Below are 26101 nucleotides of genomic sequence, written 5' to 3' on the forward strand. Positions count from 1 at the left end.
CTACCTCAGTATGACTCCAGGTGATGATTGGTTACTCTATGTTGTTACCACGGTTACTCTATGTTGTTATCACGGTTTCTGTTACCATAGTTTCTGTTACCACGGTTACTGTTGCCACGGTTTCTCTCTGTGCTTGTTTTATCTGTAATCTACCTCACCTGAATCTACCTCAACACTTAGTAAAGAGACGCATCGGAAGATAGGAATGAAATTATTACAAGTAACCCACAATAGATGACATTCTCACATTCTTGTGTCTAGATTTGTACGCGCTCTTAAACTGACATCAGTCCCATTAATTTCATATTGATATAATTTGTATTGGCTGAGTTGCCGCAGGCATCCTCAACACTATCAGCCATAACCTAACAACCATGTTGTTGTAGTAAATGGACTAACTAGCAGAGTGAATAAAGATGTACTATCAGCCATAACCTAACAACCTCCCTCCCTCCCTCCCTCCCTCCCTCCCTCCCTCCCTCCCTCCCTCCCTCCCTCCCTCCCTCCCTCCCTCCCTCCCTCCCTCCCTCCCTCCCTCCCTCCCTCCCTCCCTTCCCTCTCTTCCTTCCTTCCTTCCTTCCTTCCTTCCTTCCCTCCTTACATACTTCCTTCCTAACCTCCCTCCCTTCCTTCCTTCCTTACCTCCATCCTTCCTTTCCTCCCCTTCCTTCCTTCCCTCCCTCCCCTTCCTGCCTGCCTGCCTGCCTGTCTGCCTCCCTTCCGTCCTTCCTTCCCTCCCTTCCTCCTTCCTTCTCTCCCTCCTTCCCTCCGTCCTTCCCTCCCTCCCTCCCTCCCTCCCTCCCTCCCTCCCTCCCTCCCTCCCTCCCTCCTGTAGGTTCCTGGTCAGTTTCATGGTGGACGCACGCGGCGGCTCCATGCGGGGGAGTCGTCATAACGGAATGCGCATCATCATCCCGCCCAGGAAGTGCACGGCTCCGACACGCATCACCTGCCGCCTGGCGAAGAGGCACAAGCTGGCCACGCCCCCACCGATGGTGGATGGAGAGGGATTGGCCAGCAGGCTGGTGGAGGTGGGGCCTGCTGGAGCTCAGTTCCTGGGGTAGGCCTTCACATTGTTTATTTACCTGTTTGTTAGTTTTGATGCTTCTTTCCTCATCTCCATGGAAGCCATCTGTTCTTGTAGTGTTTGGTGTTGATTTGTTATAGTGTGGTGTTTCAGTGTTTAGATAGAGGAGCTTGCCCACCTTTGTTCCCATGCCAACACAGACCCCAGTAGACACCAGCACTACTAAACTATTGTAGGTCAGTCTGCTGCTTCTTCACATAGCATCCTGCAGATAGCACTACTCTACGTAGTTGAACACTTCTACCATGTGTTGGATAGTCATTGAAAGACACTGCTTGAAGTTGGACACTTCATTGAAAGAGATTGCTTATTATCTCCATAATTGGACACTTCATTGAAAGAGACTGCTTATAGTCTCCATAGTTGGACACTTCATAGAACGACTGCTTATAGTCTCCATAGTTGGACACTTCATAGGAAATACTGCTTAAAGACTAAACAAAAGAACACAGCCTCCACACAGTGATGCTAATGGTGTCGTAGAAGTAGCATCACAGAACTAGCCTCTACATAGTGATGCTAATGGTGTATTAGAGGTAGCATCACAGAACTAGCCTCTACATAGTGATGCTAATGGTGTCGTAGAGGTAGCATTACAGAACTAGCCTCCACATAGTGATGCTAATGGTGTATTAGAGGTAGCATCACAGAACTAGCCTCTACATAGTGATGCTAATGGTGTCGTAGAGGTAGCATCACAGAACTAGCCTCCACATAGTGATGCTAATGGTGTCGTAGAGGTAGCATCACAGAACTAGCCTCCACACAGTGATGCTAATGGTGTATTAGAGGTAGCATCACATAACTAGCCTCCACATAGTGATGCTAATGGTGTATTAGAGGTAGCATCACATAACTAGCCTCAACACAGTGATGCTAATGTTGTCTTAGAGGTAGCATCACAGAACTAGCCTCCACACAGTGATGCTAATGGTGTCTTAGAGGTAGCATTACAGAACTAGGTTCCACACAGTGATGCTAATGGTGTCGTAGAGGTAGCATCACAGACCACTTCAGGTGTGGTCAGATGGCCATTTGTTCATGTGCTGTTTTGTAGGAATGCCAGTTTGTTGCTCATATCATCTTCTGTGTCTCTTATTGCTGCTTGGATGTGACTCAGTAAACTGCACCTTCCTAGAAAGCTCCCATGTCTAGACGATGGAGAGATGTTGGTTAGCCGAGTCCTGCAGCTGGGGCCACCAGGAACTAAGTTTATTGGGTAGGAGGAGCATCCCTTAGAGAGACATCAGGCTATCCATGATAGATAATATTAGGACCATCCCATAGAGCAGGGGTTCCCAAACTTTTTCACTCTGGGCCCCCCTTTCCAGCATTGGGGAACATCCCGTGCCCCACCCCCCAACCCGGCCTGCACGTGTGTGTGCCACGTCTATTTATATGGGCTCAAGCACTGTTCTTGTTGGTGTAGAGAAGTTTGTATGTTAAAAGTGTTGTATTCATGTGATATTTGAGTGACTAAAAGATGACAACAATATCTATTGGCTAAAAAACTAAAAAAATTACGAACATGACAAGATGAACTGATGATGCACTACCCAGTTTAGAAAATTATACTGTTACAACTTTCAAGAGTAAGCTTAAAGTTGATTTAAGTTTAAGTAAGTTTATATATATTTTTTAAATTAAATATTGGGGGGGGGGGGACACCCCACAGTTTGGGAACCACTGCCATATAGAGACATCAGCCTGTCCATGCTAGGTAATATTATCACCATCTCCATCACGACCATGTGATTACCACAGAGAGACATTAGGCTGTCCATGCTAGGTGATATTATCACCATCTCCATCACGACCATGTGATTACCACAGAGGGACATCAGGCTGTTCATGCTAGGTAATATAGCACCATCTCCATCACGACCATGTGATTACCACAGAGAGACATCAGGCTGTCCATGCTAGCACCATCTCCATCACGACCATGTGATTACCACAGAGAGACATCAGGCTGTCCATGCTAGGTAATATAGCACCATCTCCATCACGACCATGTGATTACCACAGAGAGACATCAGGCTGTCCATGCTAGGTGATATTATCACCATCTCCATCACGACCATGTGATTACCACAGAGAGACATCAGGCTGTTCATGCTAGGTAATATAGCACCATCTCCATCACGACCATGTGATTACCACAGAGAGACATCAGGCTGTCCATGCTAGCACCATCTCCATCACGACCATGTGATTACCACAGAGAGACATCAGGCTGTCCATGCTAGCACCATCGCCATCACGACCATGTGATTACCACAGAGAGACATCAGGCTGTCCATGCTAGGTAATATAGCACCATCTCCATCACGACCATGTGATTACCACAGAGAGACATCAGGTTGTCCATGCTAGGTAATATAGCACCATCTCCATCACGACCATGTAATTACCACAGAGAGACATCAGGCTGTCCATGCTAGGTGATATTATCACCATCTCCATCACGACCATGTGATTACCACAGAGAGACATCAGGCTGTCCATGCTAGGTAATATAGCACCATCTCCATCACGACCATGTGATTACCACAGAGAGACATCGCTTGGGCTTTTCCCCTCCTGGCTGTTTCAGCTCTTCCTGCTTGTTGGGCATGATACTCACTGCTGCGCCAGTATCCTGCTATCATGACTGCTGATCCTTTCCCAAGTTTGGTTACTAGCCTGAAACCTCTCCTAACAATATGACTTTGATCTGAATGATGGAGAAGGCTGGGTCTCTATGTCCTCAGTCTCTGATAAGTTTCTACTCCCCTCACTAGGTAGTATCTCCTGTCACTTTAATGTCCAGAACGGGAGTAGATTGCAAGGAGGGACTTACATCTTGACATTTGTTTCATACAAGTTTTCAATTTGCTTGATAAAATACAAAATGAGGCTACATATCAATTCTTCCTCTTGAGTTATATTTTGTGTGTAATTCTCCTCTGTGGCATTTCATAGGATATGGTTATATCATGCCTACATCGCTGGTTCTTTTCCAGTTCTGTGTCATTCTGAGATCTCATACTGGGACTGTCTACCTTCACATAGTGCAGCTTCTCGTCAGCTTCAGACTTGTCTAACTGCTCCATGCATCGTGTCTGTTCTAATAAATCCAGCTCATTGACATATGTTCCCATTCCGTTACAGACGCTACCATGAAAGTCTTTCAGGTCTATTTGCTCTGCATGTGCACCTCCCATCCTCATCTTCAATACCTCTCCAACAACAACTTAAGATATGAGTATAGAAGTCATGTGACATCATACCAACAGCATCTTCACCTCTCCTCTGTCATCCCAGTCGGCTCAGGAGGGGCGGCCATATTGGGGCTGTAGTGTTGTAGTTTGTGTGTAACCACTGAGAAAGCCCTGTGGTTCCCCCTACAGCCCTGTGATTGTGGAGATCCCCCATTTTGGTTCTATGAGGGGGAAGGAGAGGGAGCTGATCATGCTGAGGAGTGAGAATGGAGAGACCTGGAAGGAACATCAGTACGACTGCAAGACAGATGACCTCAATGAGCTGCTCAACGGCATGGATGAAGGTATGGACTATATTATAGGACTATCATTGAGATGGATGACAGTATCGACTTTTATCTACCTCCACAGAGCTGGACAGTTCAGTGTAATAATCATTCTGTTGTCTCTACCTCCACAGAGCTGGACAGTTCAGTGTAATAATCATTCTGTTGTCTCTACCTCCACAGAGCTGGACAGTTCAGTGTAATAATCATTCTGTTGTCTCTACCTCCACAGAGCTGGACAGTTCAGTGTAATACTCATTCTGTTGTCTCTACCTCCACAGAGCTGGACAGTGCCAAGGACCTGGAGAAGAAGCGTATATGTCGCATCATCACCAAGGATTTCCCACAGTACTTTGCGGTGGTGTCTCGTATCAGACAGGAGAGCAGCCAGATGGGCCCTGAGGGAGGAGTCCTCTCCAGCCTGACACTTCCATTGGTCCAGGCCTCCTTCCCAGAGGGGGCGCTCACCAAGAAGATACGCGTGGGACTGCAGGTTAGTCTGGTCACAGTGCTGAACTGTTCTGAGAACAGGTAAACCATCACACTGTACCTGAACTGTTCTGGGAACAGGTAAACCATCACACTGTACCTGAACTGTTCTGGGAACAGGTAAACCATCACACTGTACCTGAACTGTTCTGGGAACAGGGTAACCATCACACTGTACCTGAACTGTTCTGGGAACAGGGTAACCATCACACTGTACCTGAACTGTTCTGGGAACAGGGTAACCATCACACTGTACCTGAACTGTTCTGGGAACAGGGTAACCATCACACTGTACCTGAACTGTTCTGGGAACAGGGTAACCATCACACTGTACCTGAACTGTTCTGGGAACAGGGTAACCATCACACTGTACCTGAACTGTTCTGGGAACAGGTAAACCATCACACTGTACCTGAACTGTTCTGGGAACAGGTAAACCATCACACTGTACCTGAACTGTTCTGGGAACAGGGTAACCATCACACTGTACCTGAACTGTTCTGGGAACAGGGTAACCATCACACTGTACCTGAACTGTTCTGGGAACAGGGTAACCATCACACTGTACCTGAACTGTTCTGGGAACAGGTAAACCATCACACTGTACCTGAACTGTTCTGGGAACAGGTAAACCATCACACTGTACCTGAACTGTTCTGGGAACAGGTAAACCATCACACTGTACCTGAACTGTTCTGGGAACAGGGTAACCATCACACTGTACCTGAACTGTTCTGGGAACAGGTAAACCATCACACTGTACCTGAACTGTTCTGGGAACAGGTAAACCATCACACTGTACCTGTTCTGTTCTGGGAACAGGGTAACCATCACACTGTACCTGAACTGTTCTGGGAACAGGGTAACCATCACACTGTACCTGAACTGTTCTGGGAACAGGGTAACCATCACACTGTACCTGAACTGTTCTGGGAACAGGGTAACCATCACACTGTACCTGAACTGTTCTGGGAACAGGGTAACCATCACACTGTACCTGAACTGTTCTGGGAACAGGGTAACCATCACACTGTACCTGAACTGTTCTGGGAACAGGGTAACCATCACACTGTACCTGAACTGTAGTATTTTTTTTATTTTTTATTTTTATTTTTTACCCCTTTTTCTCCCCAATTTCGTGGTATCCAATTGTTGTAGTAGCTACTATCTTGTCTCATTGCTACAACTCCCGTACGGGCTCGGGAGAGAAGAAGGCTGAATGTCATGCGTCCTCCGATACACAACCCAACCAGCCGTACTGCTTCTTAACACAGCGCGCATACAACCCGAAAGCCAGCCGCACCAATGTGTCGTAGCGCGCACTGTGCCCGGCCCGCCACAGGAGTCGCTGGTGCGCGATGAGACAAGGAGATCCCTACCGACCAATCCCTCCCTAACCCGGACAACGCTAGGCCAATTGTGCGTCGCCCCACGGACCTCCCGGTCGCGGCCGGTTACAACAGAGCCTGGGCGCGAACCCAGGGACTCTGATGGCACAGCTGGCGCTGCAGTACAGCGCCCTTAACCACTGCGCCACCCGGGAGGCTTTACTGTAGTTGTTATGAGCCGAATTAATCACTTGTTGAATAAGTGTTTTAACTGTGGAACAGCGTTTTTGATTGGCTGATTATGAACTTCGATTCTGATTGGTTCTAGGCCCAGCCGGCTCCTGATGACATGGTGAAGAAGATCCTTGGTAACCGGGCAACATTCAGCCCCATAGTGACGGTGGAACCTCGACGCAGGAAGTTCCACAAACCCATCACCATGACGATCCCGGTCCCGCCCTTGTCAGGGGAGGGGGTTAGCAATGGCTACAAGGGAGATTCCACCCCCTGCCTGAGGTTGCTATGCAGCATCACCGGCGGAACCTCTCCTGCCCAATGGGAGGACATCACTGGGACCACGCCCCTAACCTTCGTCAACGACTGTGTCTCCTTCACTACCAATGTCTCTGCCAGGTAAGACTGACTCCTTCACCACCAATGTCTCTGCCAGGTAAGACTGTGTCTCCTTCACTACCAATGTCTCTGCCAGGTAAGACTGACTCCTTCACTACCAATGTCTCTGCCAGGTAAGACTGTGTCTCCTTCACTACCAATGTCTCTGCCAGGTAAGACTGTGTCTCCTTCACTACCAATGTCTCTGCCAGGTAAGACTGTGTCTCCTTCACTACCAATGTCTCTGCCAGGTAAGACAACTGGCTCCTACACCAACTGGCTTCCCTGGGTTGTTACGTCCATTTACTTTCCATGTGGTTATACTCTAAAAGCTTAAATATTAACACAATGTTACAGATGACATGAGGTATTCTCAGTGTTATTATACTACAGATGACATGAGGTATTCTCAGTGTTATTATACTACAGATGACATGAGGTTTTCTCAGTGTTATTATACTACAGATGACATGATGTATTCTCAGTGTTATTATTCTACAGATGACATGAGGTATTCTCAGTGTTAATATACTACAGATGACATGAGGTATTCTCAGTGTATTATACTACAGATGTCATGATGTATTCTCAGTGTTATTATACTACAGATGACATGAGGTATTCTCAGTGTTATTATACTACAGATGCCATGAGGTATTCTCAGTGTTATTATTCTACAGTTGACATTAGGTATTCTCAGTGTTATTATACTACAGATGACATGAGGTATTCTCAGTGTATTATACTACAGATGACATGAGGTATTCTCAGTGTTATTATACTACAGATGACATGAGGTATTCTCAGGGTTATTGTGCTACAGATGACATGAGGTATTCTCAGTGTTATTATACTACAGATGACATGAGGTATTCTCAGTGTTATTATACTACAGATAACATGAGGTATTATCAGTGTTATTATACTACAGATGACATGAGGTATTCTCAGTGTTATTATACTACAGATGACATGAGGTATTCTCAGTGTTATTATACTACAGATGTCATGAGGTATTCTCAGTGTTATTATTCTACAGATGACATTAGGTATTCTCAGTGTTATTATACTACAGATGACATGAGGTATTCTCAGTGTTATTATACTACAGATGTCATGAGGTATTCTCAGTGTTATTATACTACAGATGACATGAGGTATTCTCAGTGTTATTATACTACAGATGACATGATGTATTCTCAGTGTTATTATGTTATTATTATATACTTATTATTATACTACAGATGACATGATGTATTCTCAGTGTTATTATGTTATTATTGTATACTTATTATTATACTACAGATGACATGAGGTATTCTCAGTGTTATTATACTACAGATGACATGAGGTATTCTCAGTGTTATTATACTACAGATGTCACGAGGTATTCTCAGTGTTATTATACTACCGATGACATGATGTATTCTCAGTGTTATTATACTACAGATGTCACAAGGTATTCTCAGTGTTATTATACTACAGATGACATTATGTATTCTCAGTGTATTATATTACAGATGACATGAGGTATTCTCAGTGTTATTATATTACAGATAACATGAAGTATTCTCAGTGTTATTATACTACAGATGACATGAGGTATTCTCAGTGTTATTATACTACAGATGACACGAGGTATTCTTAGGGTTATTGTATTACAGATGACATGAGGTATTCTCAGTGTTATTATACTACAGATGACATGATGTATTCTCAGTGTTAATATACTACAGATAACATGAGGTATTCTCAGTGTTATTATACTACAGATGACATGAGGTATTCTCAGTGTTATTATACTACAGATGACATGATGTATTCTCAGTGTTAATATACTACAGATGACATGATGTATTCTCAGTGTTATTATACTACAGATGTCATTAGGTATTCTCAGTGTTATTATACTACAGATGACATGAGGTATTCTCAGTGTTATTATACTACAGATGACATGAGGTATTCTCAGTGTTATTATTCTACAGATGACATGAGGTATTCTCAGTGTTATTATACTACAGATGACATGATGTATTCTCAGTGTATTATACTACAGATGACCTGTCCTTGTCCTCTGTCCTGTGTGTGTTTCTAACCTGTATCTGTCCTCTGTCCTGTGTGTGTTTCTAACCTGTATCTGTCCTGTGTGTGTTTCAGGTTCTGGCTTGCTGACTGCCACCAGATCCCAGAGACTGTAGGCCTTGCCACCCAGCTGTACAGAGAGCTCATCTGTGTTCCTTACATGGCCAAGTTCGTGGTGTTCGCCAAGATGAACGACCCTATGGAGTCCCGCCTGCGCTGCTTCTGTATGACAGACGACAAGGTGGACAAAACCCTTGAACAGCAGGAGAACTTTGAGGAGGTGGCCAGGAGCAAAGACATCGAGGTCGGTTTCACCTGCTGCTTTCACTTCCTATGTACATCTCCTGCTCTCATCCATCACAATGCTGGGGAATGTATTCCTACACCATACATGATTCTAGAATGACTTGAACACTGTATGGTTAGACCAAGCTGTGTGATCAGGATGTCATTATGCTGTTGTCTCCTAGGTTCTGGAGGGGAGGCCCATCTATGTGGACTGCTATGGTAACTTAGCTCCTCTGACCAAGGCTGGACAGCTACTGGTGCTCAACTTCTACGCATTCAAAGAGAACCGGCTTCCTTTCTGTGTGAAGGTACACATACTATACTACTGTCTTGATGTCCTCCACTGAGTCATGGCCTGGGTATGAGGCTGCTTGATGTTCTCCACTGACTCATGGTCTGGGTAGGAGGCTGCTTGATGTTCTCCACTGACTCATGGCCTGGGTAGGAGGCTGCTTGATATTCTCCACTGACTCATGGCCTGGGTAGGAGGCTGCTTGATGTTCTCCACTGACTCATGGCCTGGGTAGGAGGCTGCTTGATGTTCTCCACTGACTCATGGCCTAGGTAGGAGGCTGCTTGATGTTCTCCACTGACTCATGGCCTGGGTAGGAGGCTGCTTGATGTTCTCCACTGACTCATGGCCTGGGTAGGAGGCTGCTTGATGTTCTCCACTGACTCATGGCCTGGGTAGGAGGCTGCTTGATGTTCCCCACTCAGTCATGGCCTGGGTAGGAGGCTGCAACGGAACCAGTACTGATTGGAACAAACAGCTTTAGAACAAGGCCCGGAGGCCATAACCTCGTTCCATCCTGCCTCTCATTGATCTGTCACTGGCTTCCTGAACTCTGCTGCAGCAACAGGGCTTTACTACCCCCCCCCCCCCGCACTTTAATGAGTGCTCTCCCTTCATGAACTAATCTTACCCTCAGGAACTCTTAGGATAGAGGTTTCCTGACATCACAGTCAGTAGTAGGGTTGATCTATAGCATTAAGAGCCGTAAGCTGTGTGCATTCGTTCATGTAGTGAGTATCCCCTAAATGCTTTGGTTCCTCTCTAGGTCAGAGACAACAGCCAGGAGCCGTGTGGCCGTCTGACATTCCTGAAGGAGACCACTAAGACCGCTAAGGGTCTCCCCCAGACAGCCGTGTGTAACCTGAACATCACCCTACCTGCGCTGAAGAAGGTAAGCACTCAACTGTTGTAATGGCTGTGTTCCATATCATCCCATCCTCATTCAGGGGGATAGAGCAGTATGTTAGAGGTGAAGTGCTGCCTGAGTGTGTCTTTTATCTGTTTTGAGCTTCATAGTGGTTCATAGTGGTTATCTTTGGCTGTTTCCTAGCCAACCAAATCTCCCATCTGATTTGGGACTTCATGCTTTGGTGCCTTGTTCTTTTCAACTGGCTGACTTTGTGGTTGTTGACGTGGTTTCTGTGGCTTCTAATCTGCTGTAAGTGTTGGATTTTCAATGCTGTTGTTTTCTGTGTTTTTCTTTGCTGGCTTTGCGGTGGCTTCTCTAACTGTTTCTGTCAATCACTCCTTTTCACATCCTGTCCATTCCCCTCCTTATTCCGCCTGTTTCTGCAATGCATCTTGGGAACCCAAGGAAATGGAGTCAGACCCAGATGAAGAGGTAATATACAGTACCCTGGTGACCTTTACCCCTGTCCATCCATGGCTGTGCTTCTCTGGTGACCTAGCTGTCCAATATGGCACTTCTCTGTGTCCTCTGCTGCTGCCATTGGCTCATCTAGCTCTGCTTTTGTGAGGCTTGTAAACCCTTGGCTCTACCTCTACCCATCCACCCATGTCCCCTGATCTGTCCCTTTAGGAAAACACTCTTAAGTTAACCTTGCAGAGCTGTTGGTGATTTACTGCTTAGATTTTAATAAGAACACTTTTCTACCAATTAGCCAAAGGAAATCAATCCATGGTTGATTTCCTTTACATACGTTGTTAATAGGCTACCGTTAAGGATGTATGGTGTTTTAATGTAACAATGTTGTAGTAACACGGTCCAGTTTAGTTATCACAGTTCTTAGAAGAGACACAGTCAGTAAACTCACCCAGAGATAGCTACTACCATTTACTGTCAGTTATAAAACCCTACATTTCAGATCCTATTGAACTGACGAGTTGACCCAGAGATAGCTACTACCATTTACTGTCAGTTATAAAACCCTACATTTCAGATCCTATTGATCTGATGAGTTGACCCAGAGATAGCTACTACCATTTACTGTCAGTTATAAAACCCTACATTTCAGATCCTATTGATCTGAGGAGTTGAGTAGTCAGGTAATGTCAGGTAATCCATCTTCTAACAGAGAACTGATAGGATGTTGTGTTGTTGTTGCAGACTGAAAAGCCAGAACGACGTCATACCTTTACATCTCTAGCCTTACGTAAGCGTTACAGCTATCTCGCCGAGCCCGCCACGAGTGAGTGAGACATTTTCACTAACTTCTATAACAATAATAATCTGCTTGGAGTTGATTTGCATTAACATGTAACATATTGAGTGAGTAATACAGATTATAGCTAGTACATATTTATATGTGATATCTGCATATTCTCACCTACATAACTTGTATTGTAAGTCCACATGCTCGTTTCTGACATGGTTTACTTTGCATGGTTTGGTTTGATTAGTATTTTAACTTACTGTGCTGTGCTTGCCCACAATGTGTTTTTTATCATTTAAGATATTATTTTTTCACCGGCAATAAAGTAACTCAAATCGCGCCATACAGATTTTGCTTTGATTGACTCCCATAATGATTGGCTTTGTGATTGTATAGCTTTTCCTTTCTGTTGTAGGGGAATGCATGGAAGGTCACTATTGACTTTCTCTCAGCTGCTACAGTTTCCATCGTAGGCGATTGTCACTAAGGGTACTCAGTCTTGCACGACATGTAGAGATATCATGGAGCTGAAACCTAGAGCTGTGTTCTGCCATGTGTCTTGCTGTGATACAGACAGATGGAGGCTTCTGTATAGTGTTCACCTCTGTTTTGTCAGAACACCCTCATTGGGGAATGGAAAGGTGGAACATCAGACCGAACAGATAAAAGACACAGATGGATCTGCTAGTCAGAGGAATGTAGCACATCCCGCGTGTACAGAGAACAGTTTGATGTTATTCTGTGTATTTGTCTTGTTGCCATGTTTATGTTTAGTTTGTCCTGGTCTTTGTGATTGTTTTGCTGTATGTGCTTCATTGGGCTTCTTTTCCATCTTGCTGTGTAACGTTGTCGTAACCATGGATCATAGTGGATCATATTTCCTTTACGGCTCCATCATTCCCATTTCAACTCTTCATCAAAGTATTGTTCTTCCTCCCTTGATAATAGAAGCGTCACTGACACATGTTTTCCCTCTGGTCTCTCTGTTTTTCAACCATTTTCTGTTGATTTTCTGTTGGATTTCATTTTGCTTATTTAAAGAAACAGTTGAGCGAAGCACAGCAAGAACACTGCCTGCTGGTTACACTCACAAACCTGTCTTTTCAACAAGATCTTACCAGGCATGGTCGACTGCGCCTCTTCCCCACACTGTCCAAGCAAGGAGTGGACTGGGCTCCCTCTCCGGCTCACCGTCCAACACACCATCTGCATCGCCACTAAAGTCTGCCTGGTTGCTCTCCTCCGCCTCTCCAATCAAATCCACCATCGGAGCCTCACCGCCACATTCAATCAAGTCCTCTGGCGACATAGCTTCTTTACCTGTCAGATCCTATAGAACTATGGCCTCCCCTATTAAGACTGTTGTACAGCAGGCCCAGTACCCGGTCCAGGTCTCTGCCAGTCTGGTGTCCTCTTCCTCTAAACCTGGAGCAGATCCTGTCTTCATTAAAGGACTATCCACCCCATTTTCTTCCAGGACCACCCCAGCCTCTAACACAGGGTCTGTTCCAGATAGATCAACCATGACTCAACCCGAATCTCCCAAATGCACAGCCAACATGTACACCTTACCCTTCAAATCAGTCCTGTCATCTTCATCCTCCTCCCCTGTCAGAACCATTCCTGGCCTGTCCTCCTCATCCTCCTCCCCTGTCAGAACCATCGCTGGTCTGTCCTCCTCATCCTCCTCCCCTGTCAGAACCATTCCTGGCCTGTCCTCCTCATCCTCCTCCCCTGTCAGAACCATTCCTGGCCTGTCCACTACTACAGCTACATCTAAGGGGAAGCCCCTCCCCTCGCTGTCCTCACCAGCCCACTCCTCAGAACCCTCTGCTATGGTGAATGGATTAGTTTCTCCCATGAAGTACGCCTCTTCTTCTCAGTCCTCCTCCCCCTGCTCCTGTTTGCTCTCTGATAGGTCTAGCAGTCTGCAGGAGAGGATACAGACCAACACTCACGCCGCCACTTCCAGTGTCAGCGCAGCTATAAATGAGGCTGAAAGGACATTTAACTCTTCAGGGTACGGAACACTCAAATCAGTGTCCTCACGGAGATCTAACACCTCAACTTCTGTCTACGGCTCTATGAGGTCTCAAACCTCTTCCACCACCTCAGCAACATCCAATACAATGACTGTACCTGTATACTCTTTTCTCAATGTTGCGACCGAGTCCCAAATGAAAAAAGGGCCTGGGTCGCTGAAGATGTCGCCTGCAGACTCTCGCAGGTCAAAGACGGCAGTGAAGTCCCCTCCTTACATCACCCCCCCAGGGCTCACTCTAACCCCACCCTCCTCCCTATCCTCCAATCAGGACATCCTGAAAGACGTGGCCGATATGAAGGAGGACCTGATCAGAATGACGGCCATCTTGCAGACTGTCCCCAGAACAGCCAGGAATGTTCAGTCTCAGACCCCTAAAGAGCCTAAGATGGAGGATGAGGAACCCTTCACCATAGTAGAGAAAGTGAAGGAGGATCTAGTTAAAGTCAGTGAGATACTGACCAAGGATGTGGTGAGTGATAGTCAAGCCTGTAGAGGGAAGCCTGTAGAGGAGGAGTGGGAGGAGTTCTCTAAAGATGAGTTAGAGGAAGCCCAGCAAAGTGCTAAGGAATTCTTTCACCCTCCGTTTGACGCTAACACCCTCTCCTTTAGGCCCCAGTCTATTCCCAGTAAAGAGTTGAATTTAGCCAAGGTTGTTGACTACCTGGCCAATGACATAGGTGCTAGTTCTCTTTCTAAGATGGCCGAGATGAAGAGCAGATATGAGGAGGCAAAAAGAGAAGGGGAGGACAAACAGAAACTAAAAAAACTCAAGATGCCTCCCCCAGGCATGCGTACCTCTGCCTCTGAGAAAGACTTATGTAAACTAGCAGAGTCATATTATGGACCTGACACCATATTGGAGTCACCAGAGGACTTATCTCATGAGCAGGATAAGAGTCCTCTGTCAGACAGCGGCTTTGAAACCAGGAGTGAAAAGACTCCTTCAGCCCCCCAAAGTGCAGAGAGCACCGGGCCCAAACCCCCCTTCACTGACCCCATCCCCCCCTGCATCACCGAGACTAGGACCGAGGTGGTCCATATCAGGAGCTACGAGCACCCAGACGAACCCTGTGAGGTGCAGATGGAGGAGGCAGCCTCAGCATCGCCGGCCTGCATTGAACCAGAGGCCTCCGCCGCCTCCATCAAAGACAAAGTCAAATCATTCCAGATCAAAGTGTGTGACGACTCTGACTCTGTCGTTAGCAAGAGCATGAGGCTCAAAGAGGAGACCCACATCACCACCACGACGCGCATGGTTTACCACAAGCCGCAGCTGAAAGACGGCTCGGAGAGGATCGAGGAGACCATGTCAGTCAGAGACATCATGAAAGCATTCCAGTCCGGAAGGGACCCCTCCAAGGAACTTTCTGGACTGTTTGAGCACAAGGCTGGCCAGGACTCTGTCAAAGGGGATGAACTCACCCCCAGGTTCATTGATAATGACACTAAAGCCAAAAGAATAATGGAGGTTCACATAGAAAAAGAAGGAAACACATTCCAACCAACTGAGGTGATTATCAGGGAGACCAAGAAGATTCCAGACTCTTATTTCTATAAAGGAGACCACAGAATCCAAGAAATGCCTGATTACGACGAGGCGCCGCAGGAAGGGGAGGAGCTTACTGCCAATGACAGCCGGCCCAGCTCCGCTCAGCTCATGGCCGATGACTCCTACAAAGCTCTCAAACTGCTCAGCCAGCACTCTGTAGAGTATCACGATGACGAGCTCTCTGAACTCAGGGGAGAGTCTTACAGGTTCGCTGAGAAGATGCTACGTTCTGAGAAACTAGACATATCCCACTCTGATACAGAAGATTCTATGGCTGACCAAACACACCAAATTACCTCAGAGTCGCATGGGGAAGAGAGTGATTACGGTGAGAAAGAGGCCGTGCCCAGGAAAGAGTTAACTTTCAAGTCATCAAAGGATACATCCTCTAAGTCAGGTAAATGTTCTCATAAGGATGACAAGTTTGACAAAGTGACAGTGTTGCATTACACCACAGAGCCAGGCAGCCCAAAACATGCAGTGTGGATGCGTTTCACTGAGGACAAGCTGGACAGGAACAGAGAGAAGCTCATCTACGAGGATCGCGTGGATCAAACTGTCAAGGAAGCTGAGGAGAAACTAAGCGAGGTCTCTCAGTTTTTCCGTGACAAAACTGAGAAACTGAACGACGAGCTGCAATCCCCAGAGAAAAAGCCTCCAAAGAGAGACCCCAGGGAGACCAGGTCTGGGCCCAGCTCCACCTGTAATAGCCCAGAGAAAACCCAGCAGAAAGCCAGGGCAGAGGGAGAGGAGTGGGGCAAGGGAAGGGGGAACAAACTGTTCAGTAGTACGACTGAGAGGAGGACCTCTAGTCTACCCAACAGTCCAGAGAGAGCTGTTCTCTCCCGCTTCAGTGAGGATACATCCAAACAGCAGACAAAGGCAGAGGAACGGTCTGAGCCAAACCAGGTTAAAGCCTCCTTCTCTAGAGTGAGCTCTGTTAGGATGAAGTTCGAATCAGAGGCTCAGAACCAAGATAAGAGTAGTCCTGAGCTAGTACAGTCCACACCCCCAGTCAGCAGGCTGCAGGAGAACAAGCTGCCAATGAATCAACTGTTCACTGGAGGAAAGACAACTAAAGGGTCTGAGGCCACAGAGGAAGGAAGTCCATTTAAAAAGACTCCAGAGAAACTGAAAGGACCTTCCTCCAATAGCAGTAAGTCAGTTGTCTCACCAGCTGCCCCAAAACAGTCAGGAGACAAACTGCCTAATAAGAACCTACCATACACCACAGCCCAAAAACACCTAACAGGTCAGACTGATAAAGAATCAGAGAAAACAAGCCCATTGAGCCAGGAGAGTCAGGTCATTGGTATCAGTAAGGGTGTAAAGGGGCCACCATCACATAGTCCTACACATGACACACCCAAGGAGAACAGTGGGGAAGTGGAAAAAGAACACGTTTCTATGAGGGATTCTCCTTCCAAACATGTTGCATCAAGTCCCACAACCAATAGGGTTGCTCATTCTGAACCTGTGTCTAAAGACCATGGGGTTGCTTATTCTGAACCTGTGTCTAAAGACCATGGGGTTGCACAAAACAAGAATCTTAGAAAAAAGACAGAGTCCCAGATCCCAGTCAGGTCTGTGTCTAGTCACACAGACAGCGATCAGTCAGAGAAAGCAAAACAAGACACAATAACTAAGCCATTTGAAAAGACATCCCAAATCCCCATACTAAATAAGAACAGAATGCAGGTCAGCCCAGTAACAAGCCCTACAAAGGCAGAAGAACTAACAGACACATCTCTTGAAATATTAGATAATGCACCAAAAGATTCTAACTTGAACAATGTGCGTGACACTTGCACAAGAGAAATACAAGAGAGATTAGCACCAGAGACAACCACCACCAGAGAAAAATTCAAAGGCATCAAAACATTACCTGTCTATGTTAGTGTCCAGGTGGGTAGGCAGGGAGAGAGAGAGGGCAGAGGAGGAGTACTGTACAAACAGAAACAGCCCTCGTCGCCTCAGGCCAGTCCTGACGATGACACGCTAGAGCAGGTATCTTTCATAGACAGCTCAGGGAAGAGTCCCCTCACCCCAGAGACCCCTAGCTCAGAGGAGATCAGCTATGACCTCACCTCCAGAACACCAGACTCCATCCTGGGCTTCACTCCCTTCCAGCCTAGCCCTATCCCAGAGGTCTCTGAGGACTCCTCAGAGGAGGAGCAGGGCCAGGTATTTTCCTTCAAGGACTTCAGACCAGAGACACCTAATGTCACAGCAGCTGACCTTAAGAATGGAAACCACCAGGCTGGACAGACACCTAAAGACAAAGGAGTAGCATACATCCAGTTCCCCCCTCCGCCTCCCCTGGACTCTGAGCAGTCCAGCCCTGAGAAGAAGAAGAAGGGATCATCTGGTTCCTCTGAGGCAGAGATGGAGATGATGGAGGTCAACCTCCAGGAAGAGCATGATAAACACCTCCTCACGGAGCCCATCATCAGAGTCCAGCCCCCCTCCCCAGTCCCCCCCGGGACTGACGACAGTGACTCTAGTGACGATGAGTCTGTCTTCCAGCCCATCTCCTTTAAGAAATACACCTTTAAGATCTCAGAGGGTCAGGAGCAGGAGCTCAAGAATGGGTCCAAATCCACAAAACAGGATAGAAATGGCAAAGAGCCAGGAACTAACAGAACTAATGGAACGTATGAAGCTGGTAAAACAGAGGAGTACGACTCTGAACAGAATGGAAATGACCAGTCCATAACAGACTGTTCTATCGCCACGACGGCAGAGTTCTCTCATGACACTGACGCTACTGAGATCGACTCCCTGGATGGATATGACATGCAGGATGAGGATGATGGTCTGTGTGAGATGGACACTAAACCCTTCAGCCTGCCAGACAGCAGGAAGGACGTGTGGACCTCAGACAGCATGCTCCGGTCCTGCGACCGCTCCTTTAGTCAGACCAAACTAGAGGCCATTGAAGAGGAAAAAACACCGGAGGAGGAATGCAGAAAGGCTCAAGCTAAAAGTGATCCAGTTGACATAAAAACAGATGAGGCCATCTCTCAGGGCCAGAAGGACAACGATGGGTTTTCTGATACGTACTTTAGTTACAAGCTAGAGGAGGCGTTTGACTCTCCGTTTAAAACTGTTGCTACTAAAGGTCTGGACTTTGACCCCTGGTCCAGTATAGGAGGAGACAATGAAGTGGTTGACGCCAGGATAAAAGACGACGAGCCGAAGCCGTTTGGACTGGCAGCAGACGACAGATCACAGGCCACGACCCCAGACACGACCCCTGCCAGAACCCCGACCGATGATAGCACCACGCCGACTAGCGAGCCAAACCCTTTCCCCTTCCATGAAGGGAAGATGTTTGAGATGACTCGCAGTGGTGCGATTGACATGAGCAAGCGGGATATTGTTGAAGAAAGACTGCAGTTTTTTCAGATTGGTGAGCATAACTCTGAAGGGATGTCAGGGGGCGTAAGGGACTAGGTCATAAGGTCAGTTGTAATCATGTCACAGACATAGGGTAAAGGCCTCTAATGAGGCCCCTGTTAGACAAGCCCCTGACTGGGAAGAGGCCCCTATAGAAGCCCCTGTTAGACCAGCCCCTGCCTGGGTAGAGGCCTCTAATGAGGCCCCAATTAGACTAGCCCCTGACTGCGTAAAGGCCTCTAATGAGGCCCCTGTAAGACCAGGGGTAGAGGCCCCTCCAGAATATCAAGTCCCTGACTGTCTTTCAGACCACTGCCCCTGGCAGTACCATTCAGAGCACCACACCAGCCCCTGGCAGTACCATTCAGAGCACCACACCAGACACTGGCAGTACCATTCAGAGGACGAGACCAGCCCCTGGCAGTACCATTCAGAGCACCACACCAGCCCCTGGCAGTACCATTCAGAGCACAACACCAGACCCTGGCAGTTCCATTCAGAGCACGAGACCAGCCCCTGGCAGTACCATTCAGAGCACCACACCAGCCCCTGGTAGTACCATTCAGAGCACAACACCAGACCCTGGCAGTACCATTCAGAGCACCACACCAGCCCCTGGCAGTACCATTCAGAGCACCACACCAGCCCCTGGCAGTACCATTCAGAGCACCACACCAACCCCTGGCATTCAGAGCATAACAATGGTGTCAAGTCAAAAGACTCCAATGTTGCCTCTAAATTCTCCACCCTTAAAATTGACTTCAAGACATCTTCGGCAAGGAGCGTAGTGGCTAGAGCGTTGGGCCAGTAACTGAAAGGTTGCTGGATCAAATCCCTGACAAAGTAAAAATCTGTTATTCTGCTCCTGATTAAGGCAGGTGTTCCACTGGCGCCGAAGACGTGGATATCGATTATGGCAGCCCCCCACACCTCTCTGATTCAGAGGGATTGGGTTAAATGCGGAAGACACATTTCATTTGAATGCATTCAGTTGTACAACTGACTAGGTATCTCCCTTTCCCTTTCAATGGATTCAGACGAGTCTAGAGCCTCAGCCAGTTCCCAACAGACAGAGATAGACTGGAGTAGAGAGAGACACACGTACCAGAGCCTAGACTATGGTTCAGCACCTCTAACAGGGAACAGCAGTATCAACCATAACATGCCAGAGGTAACCCCTAACCTCCATGCTAACCTCATCCAGCCTGGTAGTATAGTATTCAGTCTGCTGTCTTCCTCAGAGCCCACTCTACAACAGGTCAGCAGATTTGAGGCAGCTTTCAGCATACCTGAGGAGAACAGGGTGGAGGCAGCCTTCAGCAGGCTGGAGGAGAACAGGGTGGAGGTAGCCTTCAGGAGACTGGAGGAGAACAGGGTGGAGGTAGCCTTCAGCATACTGGAGGAGAACAGGATGGAGGCAGCTTTCAGCATACTGGAGGAGAACAGGGTGGAGGTAGCCTTCAGCATACTGGAGGACAACAGGGTGGAGGTAGCCTTCAGGAGACTGGAGGAGAACAGGGTGGAGGCAGCCTTCAGCAGGCTGGAGGAGAACAGGGTGGAGGCAGACTTCAGCAGGCTGGAGGAGAACATGGTAGAGGAGAACAGGGTGGAGGCAGCCTTCAGCAGGCTGGAGGAGAACATGGTAGAGGAGAACAGGGTGGAGGCAGCCTTCAGCAGGCTGGAGGAGAACATGGTGGAAGAGAACAGGGTGGAGGCAGCCTTCAGCAGGCTGGAGGAGAACAGTAAAGAGAGCTCTGTCTCTGTCAAGAGTCCAGCAATAACCAGTACAGGACTGGTTCAGGTGAAAATATGCAGGTCCAGGTTACCAGTTAAAGCAACTATAACTCAAATATTCAGTCAAATAATTCCTGTGACAAAGCAGAATGCTAAACTTGTAGTTACACAACCTGTTGCCAGGAAAAGACCAGTGAATTCCAGTGAAGATGGTTCCCTTGTAATCAAGACAGAATCAGAGTCAGAGAGGAAGCAGGTTGGGAGTGAAGGAGAGCAGTAGAATGGGCCAAGTGCCAGGTAGTGTATCTAAGGACAGGTCAGGTGTGGCCTCTAGCAGCAGATCAGATAACAACAGGTCAGGTGTGGCCTCTAGCAGCAGATCAGATAACAACAGGTCAGGTGTGGCCTCTAGCAGCAGATCAGATAACAACAGATCAGGTGTGGCCTCTAGCAGCAGATCAGATAACAACAGATCAGGTGTGGCCTCTAGCAGCAGATCAGATAACAACAGGTCAGGTGTGGCCTCTATCAGCAGTTCAATAGCAGGACAGAACACAACATGCTTCAGTGAGAAAACTACATCTGTAAGTAGCTAGACAGTAGATAGTTTAGACCATGTTGCCAATGAAGAGCAAAATTTACTGATAATGAAGATATCACATCAATATCAGAAGCCTCTCAGTGCTCCTCCTTCAATATATTTAAGCCCAATACTACATCCAGATTTACAACTACATCCAGGACCACTACTACATCCAGATTTACAACTACATCCAGGTCTACTACTACATCCAGGTCTACTACTACATCAAGGTCTACTACTACATCCAGGTCTACTACTACATCCAGATTTACTACTACATCCAGGACCACTACTACATCCAGATTTACTACTACATCCAGGTCTACTACTACATCCAGATTTACTACTACATCCAGGTCTACTACTACATCCAGGTCTACTACTACATCCAGATTTACTACTACATCCAGGTCTACTACTACATCCAGATGTACTACTACATCCAGGTCTACTACTACATCCAGATTTACTACTACATCCAGATTTACTACTACATCCAGATTTACTACTACATCCAGGTCTACTACTACATCCAGATTTACTACTACATCCAGATTTACTACTACATCCAGATTTACTACTACATCCAGGTCTACTACTACATCCAGGTCTACTACTACATCCAGGTCTACTACTACATCCAGATTTACTACTACATCCAGGACCACTACTACATCCAGAGTTACTACTACATCCAGATTTACTACTACATCCAGATTTACTACTACATCCAGATTTACTACTACATCCAAATTTACTACTACATCCAGATTTACTACTACATCCAGATTTACTACTACATCCAGATTTACTACTACATCCAGGTCTACTACTACATCCAGGTCTACTACTACATCCAGATGTACTACTACATCCAGATTTACTACTACATCCAGATTTACTACTACATCCAGGTCTACTACTACATCCAGGACCACTACTACATCAAGATTTACAACTACATCCAGGTCTACTACTACATCCAGATTTACTACTACATCCAGATTTACTACTACATCCAGATGTACTACTACATCCAGATGTACTACTACATCCAGAGTTACTACTACATCCAGGTCTACTACTACATCCAGATTTACTACTACATCCAGGTCTACTACTACATCCAGATTTACTACTACATCCAGATGTACTACTACATCCAGGTCTACTACTACATCCAGGACCACTACTACATCCAGATTTACTACTACATCCAGGTCTACTACTACATCCAGATTTACTACTACATCCAGGTCTACTACTACATCCAGGTCTACTACTACATCCAGATTTACTACTACATCCAGAGTTACTACTACATCCAGGACTACTACTACATCCAGATTTACTACTACATCCAGATTTACTACTACATCCAGGTCTACTACTACATCCAGGTCTACTACTACATCCAGATTTACTACTACATCCAGAGTTACTACTACATCCAGGACCACTACTACATCCAGGTCTACTACTACATCCAGGTCTACTACTACATCCAGATTTACTACTACATCCAGATTTACTACTACATCCAGATGTACTACTACATCCAGATGTACTACTACATCCAGAGTTACTACTACATCCAGGTCTACTACTACATCCAGATTTACTACTACATCCAGGTCTACTACTACATCCAGATTTACTACTACATCCAGATGTACTACTACATCCAGGTCTACTACTACATCCAGATTTACTACTACATCCAGAGTTACTACTACATCCAGGTCTACTACTAGATCCAGATTTACTACTACATCCAGGTCTACTACTACATCCAGATTTACTACTACATCCAGATGTACAACTACATCCAGGTCTACTACTACATCCAGATTTACTACTACATCCAGAGTTACTACTACATCCAGGTCTACTACTACATCCAGATTTACTACTACATCCAGGTCTACTACTACATCCAGATTTACTACTACATCCAGATGTACAACTACATCCAGGTCTACTACTACATCCAGATTTACTACTACATCCAGATTTACTACTACATCCAGATTTACTACTACATCCAGGACCACTACTACATCCAGGTCTACTACTACATCCAGATGTACTACTACATCCAGATTTACTACTACATCCAGATTTACTACTACATCCAGGACCACTACTACATCCAGGACCACTACTACATCCAGGTCTACTACTACATCCAGATGTACTACTACATCCAGAGTTACTACTACATCCAGGTCTAATACTACATCCAGATTTACTACTACATCCAGAGTTACTACTACATCCAGATTTACTACTACATCCAGATTTACTACTACATCCAGATTTACTACTACATCCAGATGTACTACTACATCCAGAGTTACTACTACATCCAGGTCTACTACTACATCCAGATTTACTACTACATCCAGGTCTACTACTACATCCAGATTTACTACTACATCCAGATTTACTACTACATCCAGGACCACTACTACATCCAGATGTACTACTACATCCAGATTTACTACTACATCCAGATGTACTACTACATCCAGGTCTACTACTACATCCAGATTTACTACTACATCCAGATTTACTACTACATCCAGGACCACTACTACATCCAGATTTACTACTACATCCAGATTTACTACTACATCCAGAGTTACTACTACATCCAGATTTACTACTACATCCAGATTTACTACTACATCCAGAGTTACTACTACATCCAGGTCTAATACTACATCCAGGTCCACTACTACATCCAGATGTACTACTACATCCAGGTCTACTACTACATCCAGATTTACTACTACATCCAGAGTTACTACTACATCCAGGACCACTACTACATCCAGATTTACTACTACATCCAGGTCTACTACTACATCCAGAGTTACTACTACATCCAGATTTACTACTACATCCAGATTTACTACTACATCCAGAGTTACTACTACATCCAGGTCTAATACTACATCCAGAGTTACTACTACATCCAGGACCACTACTACATCCAGGTCTACTACTACATCCAGGTCTACTACTACATCCAGGACCACTACTGCATCCAAATGTTCTACTACATCCAGATTTACTACTACATCCAGATGTACTACTACATACAGATTTACTACTACATCCAGGTCTACTACTACATCCAGGTCTACTACTACATCCAAATGTTCTACTACATCCAGATTTACTACTACATCCAGGACCACTACTACATCCAGATTTACTACTACATACAGATTTACTACTACATCCAGAGTTACTACTACATCCAGGACCACTACTACATCCAGGTCTACTACTACATCCAGGTCTACTACTACATCCAGATTTACCACTACATCCAGGTCTACTACTACATCCAGGTCTACTACTACATCCAGGTCCACTACTACATCCAGATTTACTACTACATCCAGGTCTACTACTACATCCAGATTTACTACAACATCCAGATTTACTACTACATCCAGGTCTACTACTACATCCAGATGTACTACTACATCCAGATTTACTACTACATCCAGGTATACTACTACATCCAGATTTACTACTACATCCAGATTTACTACTACATCCAGAGTTACTACTACATCCAGATTTACTACTACATCCAGATTTACTACTACATCCAGAGTTACTACTACATCCAGGTCTAATACTACATCCAGGTCCACTACTACATCCAGATGTACTACTACATCCAGGTCTACTACTACATCCAGATTTACTACTACATCCAGAGTTACTACTACATCCAGGACCACTACTACATCCAGATTTACTACTACATGCAGGTCTACTACTACATCCAGAGTTACTACTACATCCAGATTTACTACTACATCCAGATTTACTACTACATCCAGAGTTACTACTACATCCAGGTCTAATACTACATCCAGATTTACTACTACATCCAGAGTTACTACTACATCCAGATTTACTACTACATCCAGATTTACTACTACATCCAGAGTTACTACTACATCCAGGTCTAATACTACATCCAGAGTTACTACTACATCCAGGACCACTACTACATCCAGGTCTACTACTACATCCAGGTCTACTACTACATCCAGGACCACTACTACATCCAAATGTTCTACTACATCCAGATTTACTACTACATCCAGATGTACTACTACATACAGATTTACTACTACATCCAGGTCTACTACTACATCCAGGTCTACTACTACGTCCAAATGTTCTACTACATCCAGATTTACTACTACATCCAGGACCACTACTACATCCAGATTTACTACTACATACAGATTTACTACTACATCCAGAGTTACTACTACATCCAGGACCACTACTACATCCAGGTCTACTACTACATCCAGGTCTACTACTACATCCAGATTTACCACTACACCCAGGTCTACTACTACATCCAGGTCTACTACTACATCCAGGTCCACTACTACATCCAGATTTACTACTACATCCAGGTCTACTACTACATCCAGATTTACTACTACATCCAGATGTACTACTACATCCAGGTCTACTACTACATCCAGATGTACTACTACATCCAGATTTACTACTACATCCAGGTCTACTACTACATCCAGATTTACTACTACATCCAGATTTACTACTACATCCAGGACCACTACTACATCCAGATTTACTACTACATCCAGATTTACTACTACATCCAGGTCTACTACTATATCCAGATTTACTACTACATCCAGGTCCACTACTACATCCAGATTTACTACTACATCCAGGTCTACTACTACATCCAGATTTACTACTACATCCAGGTCCACTACTACATCCAGATTTACTACTACATCCAGGTCTACTACTACATCCAGATTTACTACTACATCCAGGTCTACTACTACATCCAGGACCACTACTACATCCAGATGTACTACTACATCCAGATTTACTACTACATCCAGATGTACTACTACATCCAGGTCTACTACTACATCCAGATTT

The 26101-nt window shown here is 45.7% G+C and overlaps 1 protein-coding gene across 1 annotated transcript in view; it reads left to right on the forward strand.

Moving 5' to 3' along the window:
* LOC139381245 (ankyrin-3-like) overlaps positions 1–26101 on the forward strand; it is a 201276-nt gene that overhangs the window by 142847 nt on the left and 32328 nt on the right. The window contains exons 29-38 of the mRNA XM_071124721.1: positions 836–1060; positions 4480–4634; positions 4898–5109; positions 6762–7066; positions 9206–9434; positions 9601–9726; positions 10477–10602; positions 11026–11052; positions 11779–11860; positions 12866–18829. Coding sequence (XP_070980822.1) covers positions 836–1060; positions 4480–4634; positions 4898–5109; positions 6762–7066; positions 9206–9434; positions 9601–9726; positions 10477–10602; positions 11026–11052; positions 11779–11860; positions 12866–18829 — 7451 coding nt within the window. The remainder of the gene's footprint in view (positions 1–835; positions 1061–4479; positions 4635–4897; positions 5110–6761; positions 7067–9205; positions 9435–9600; positions 9727–10476; positions 10603–11025; positions 11053–11778; positions 11861–12865; positions 18830–26101) is intronic.

This window comes from Oncorhynchus clarkii, chromosome 23 (genome assembly GCF_045791955.1).
Source record: "Oncorhynchus clarkii lewisi isolate Uvic-CL-2024 chromosome 23, UVic_Ocla_1.0, whole genome shotgun sequence".
Lineage (NCBI taxonomy): Eukaryota > Metazoa > Chordata > Actinopteri > Salmoniformes > Salmonidae > Oncorhynchus > Oncorhynchus clarkii.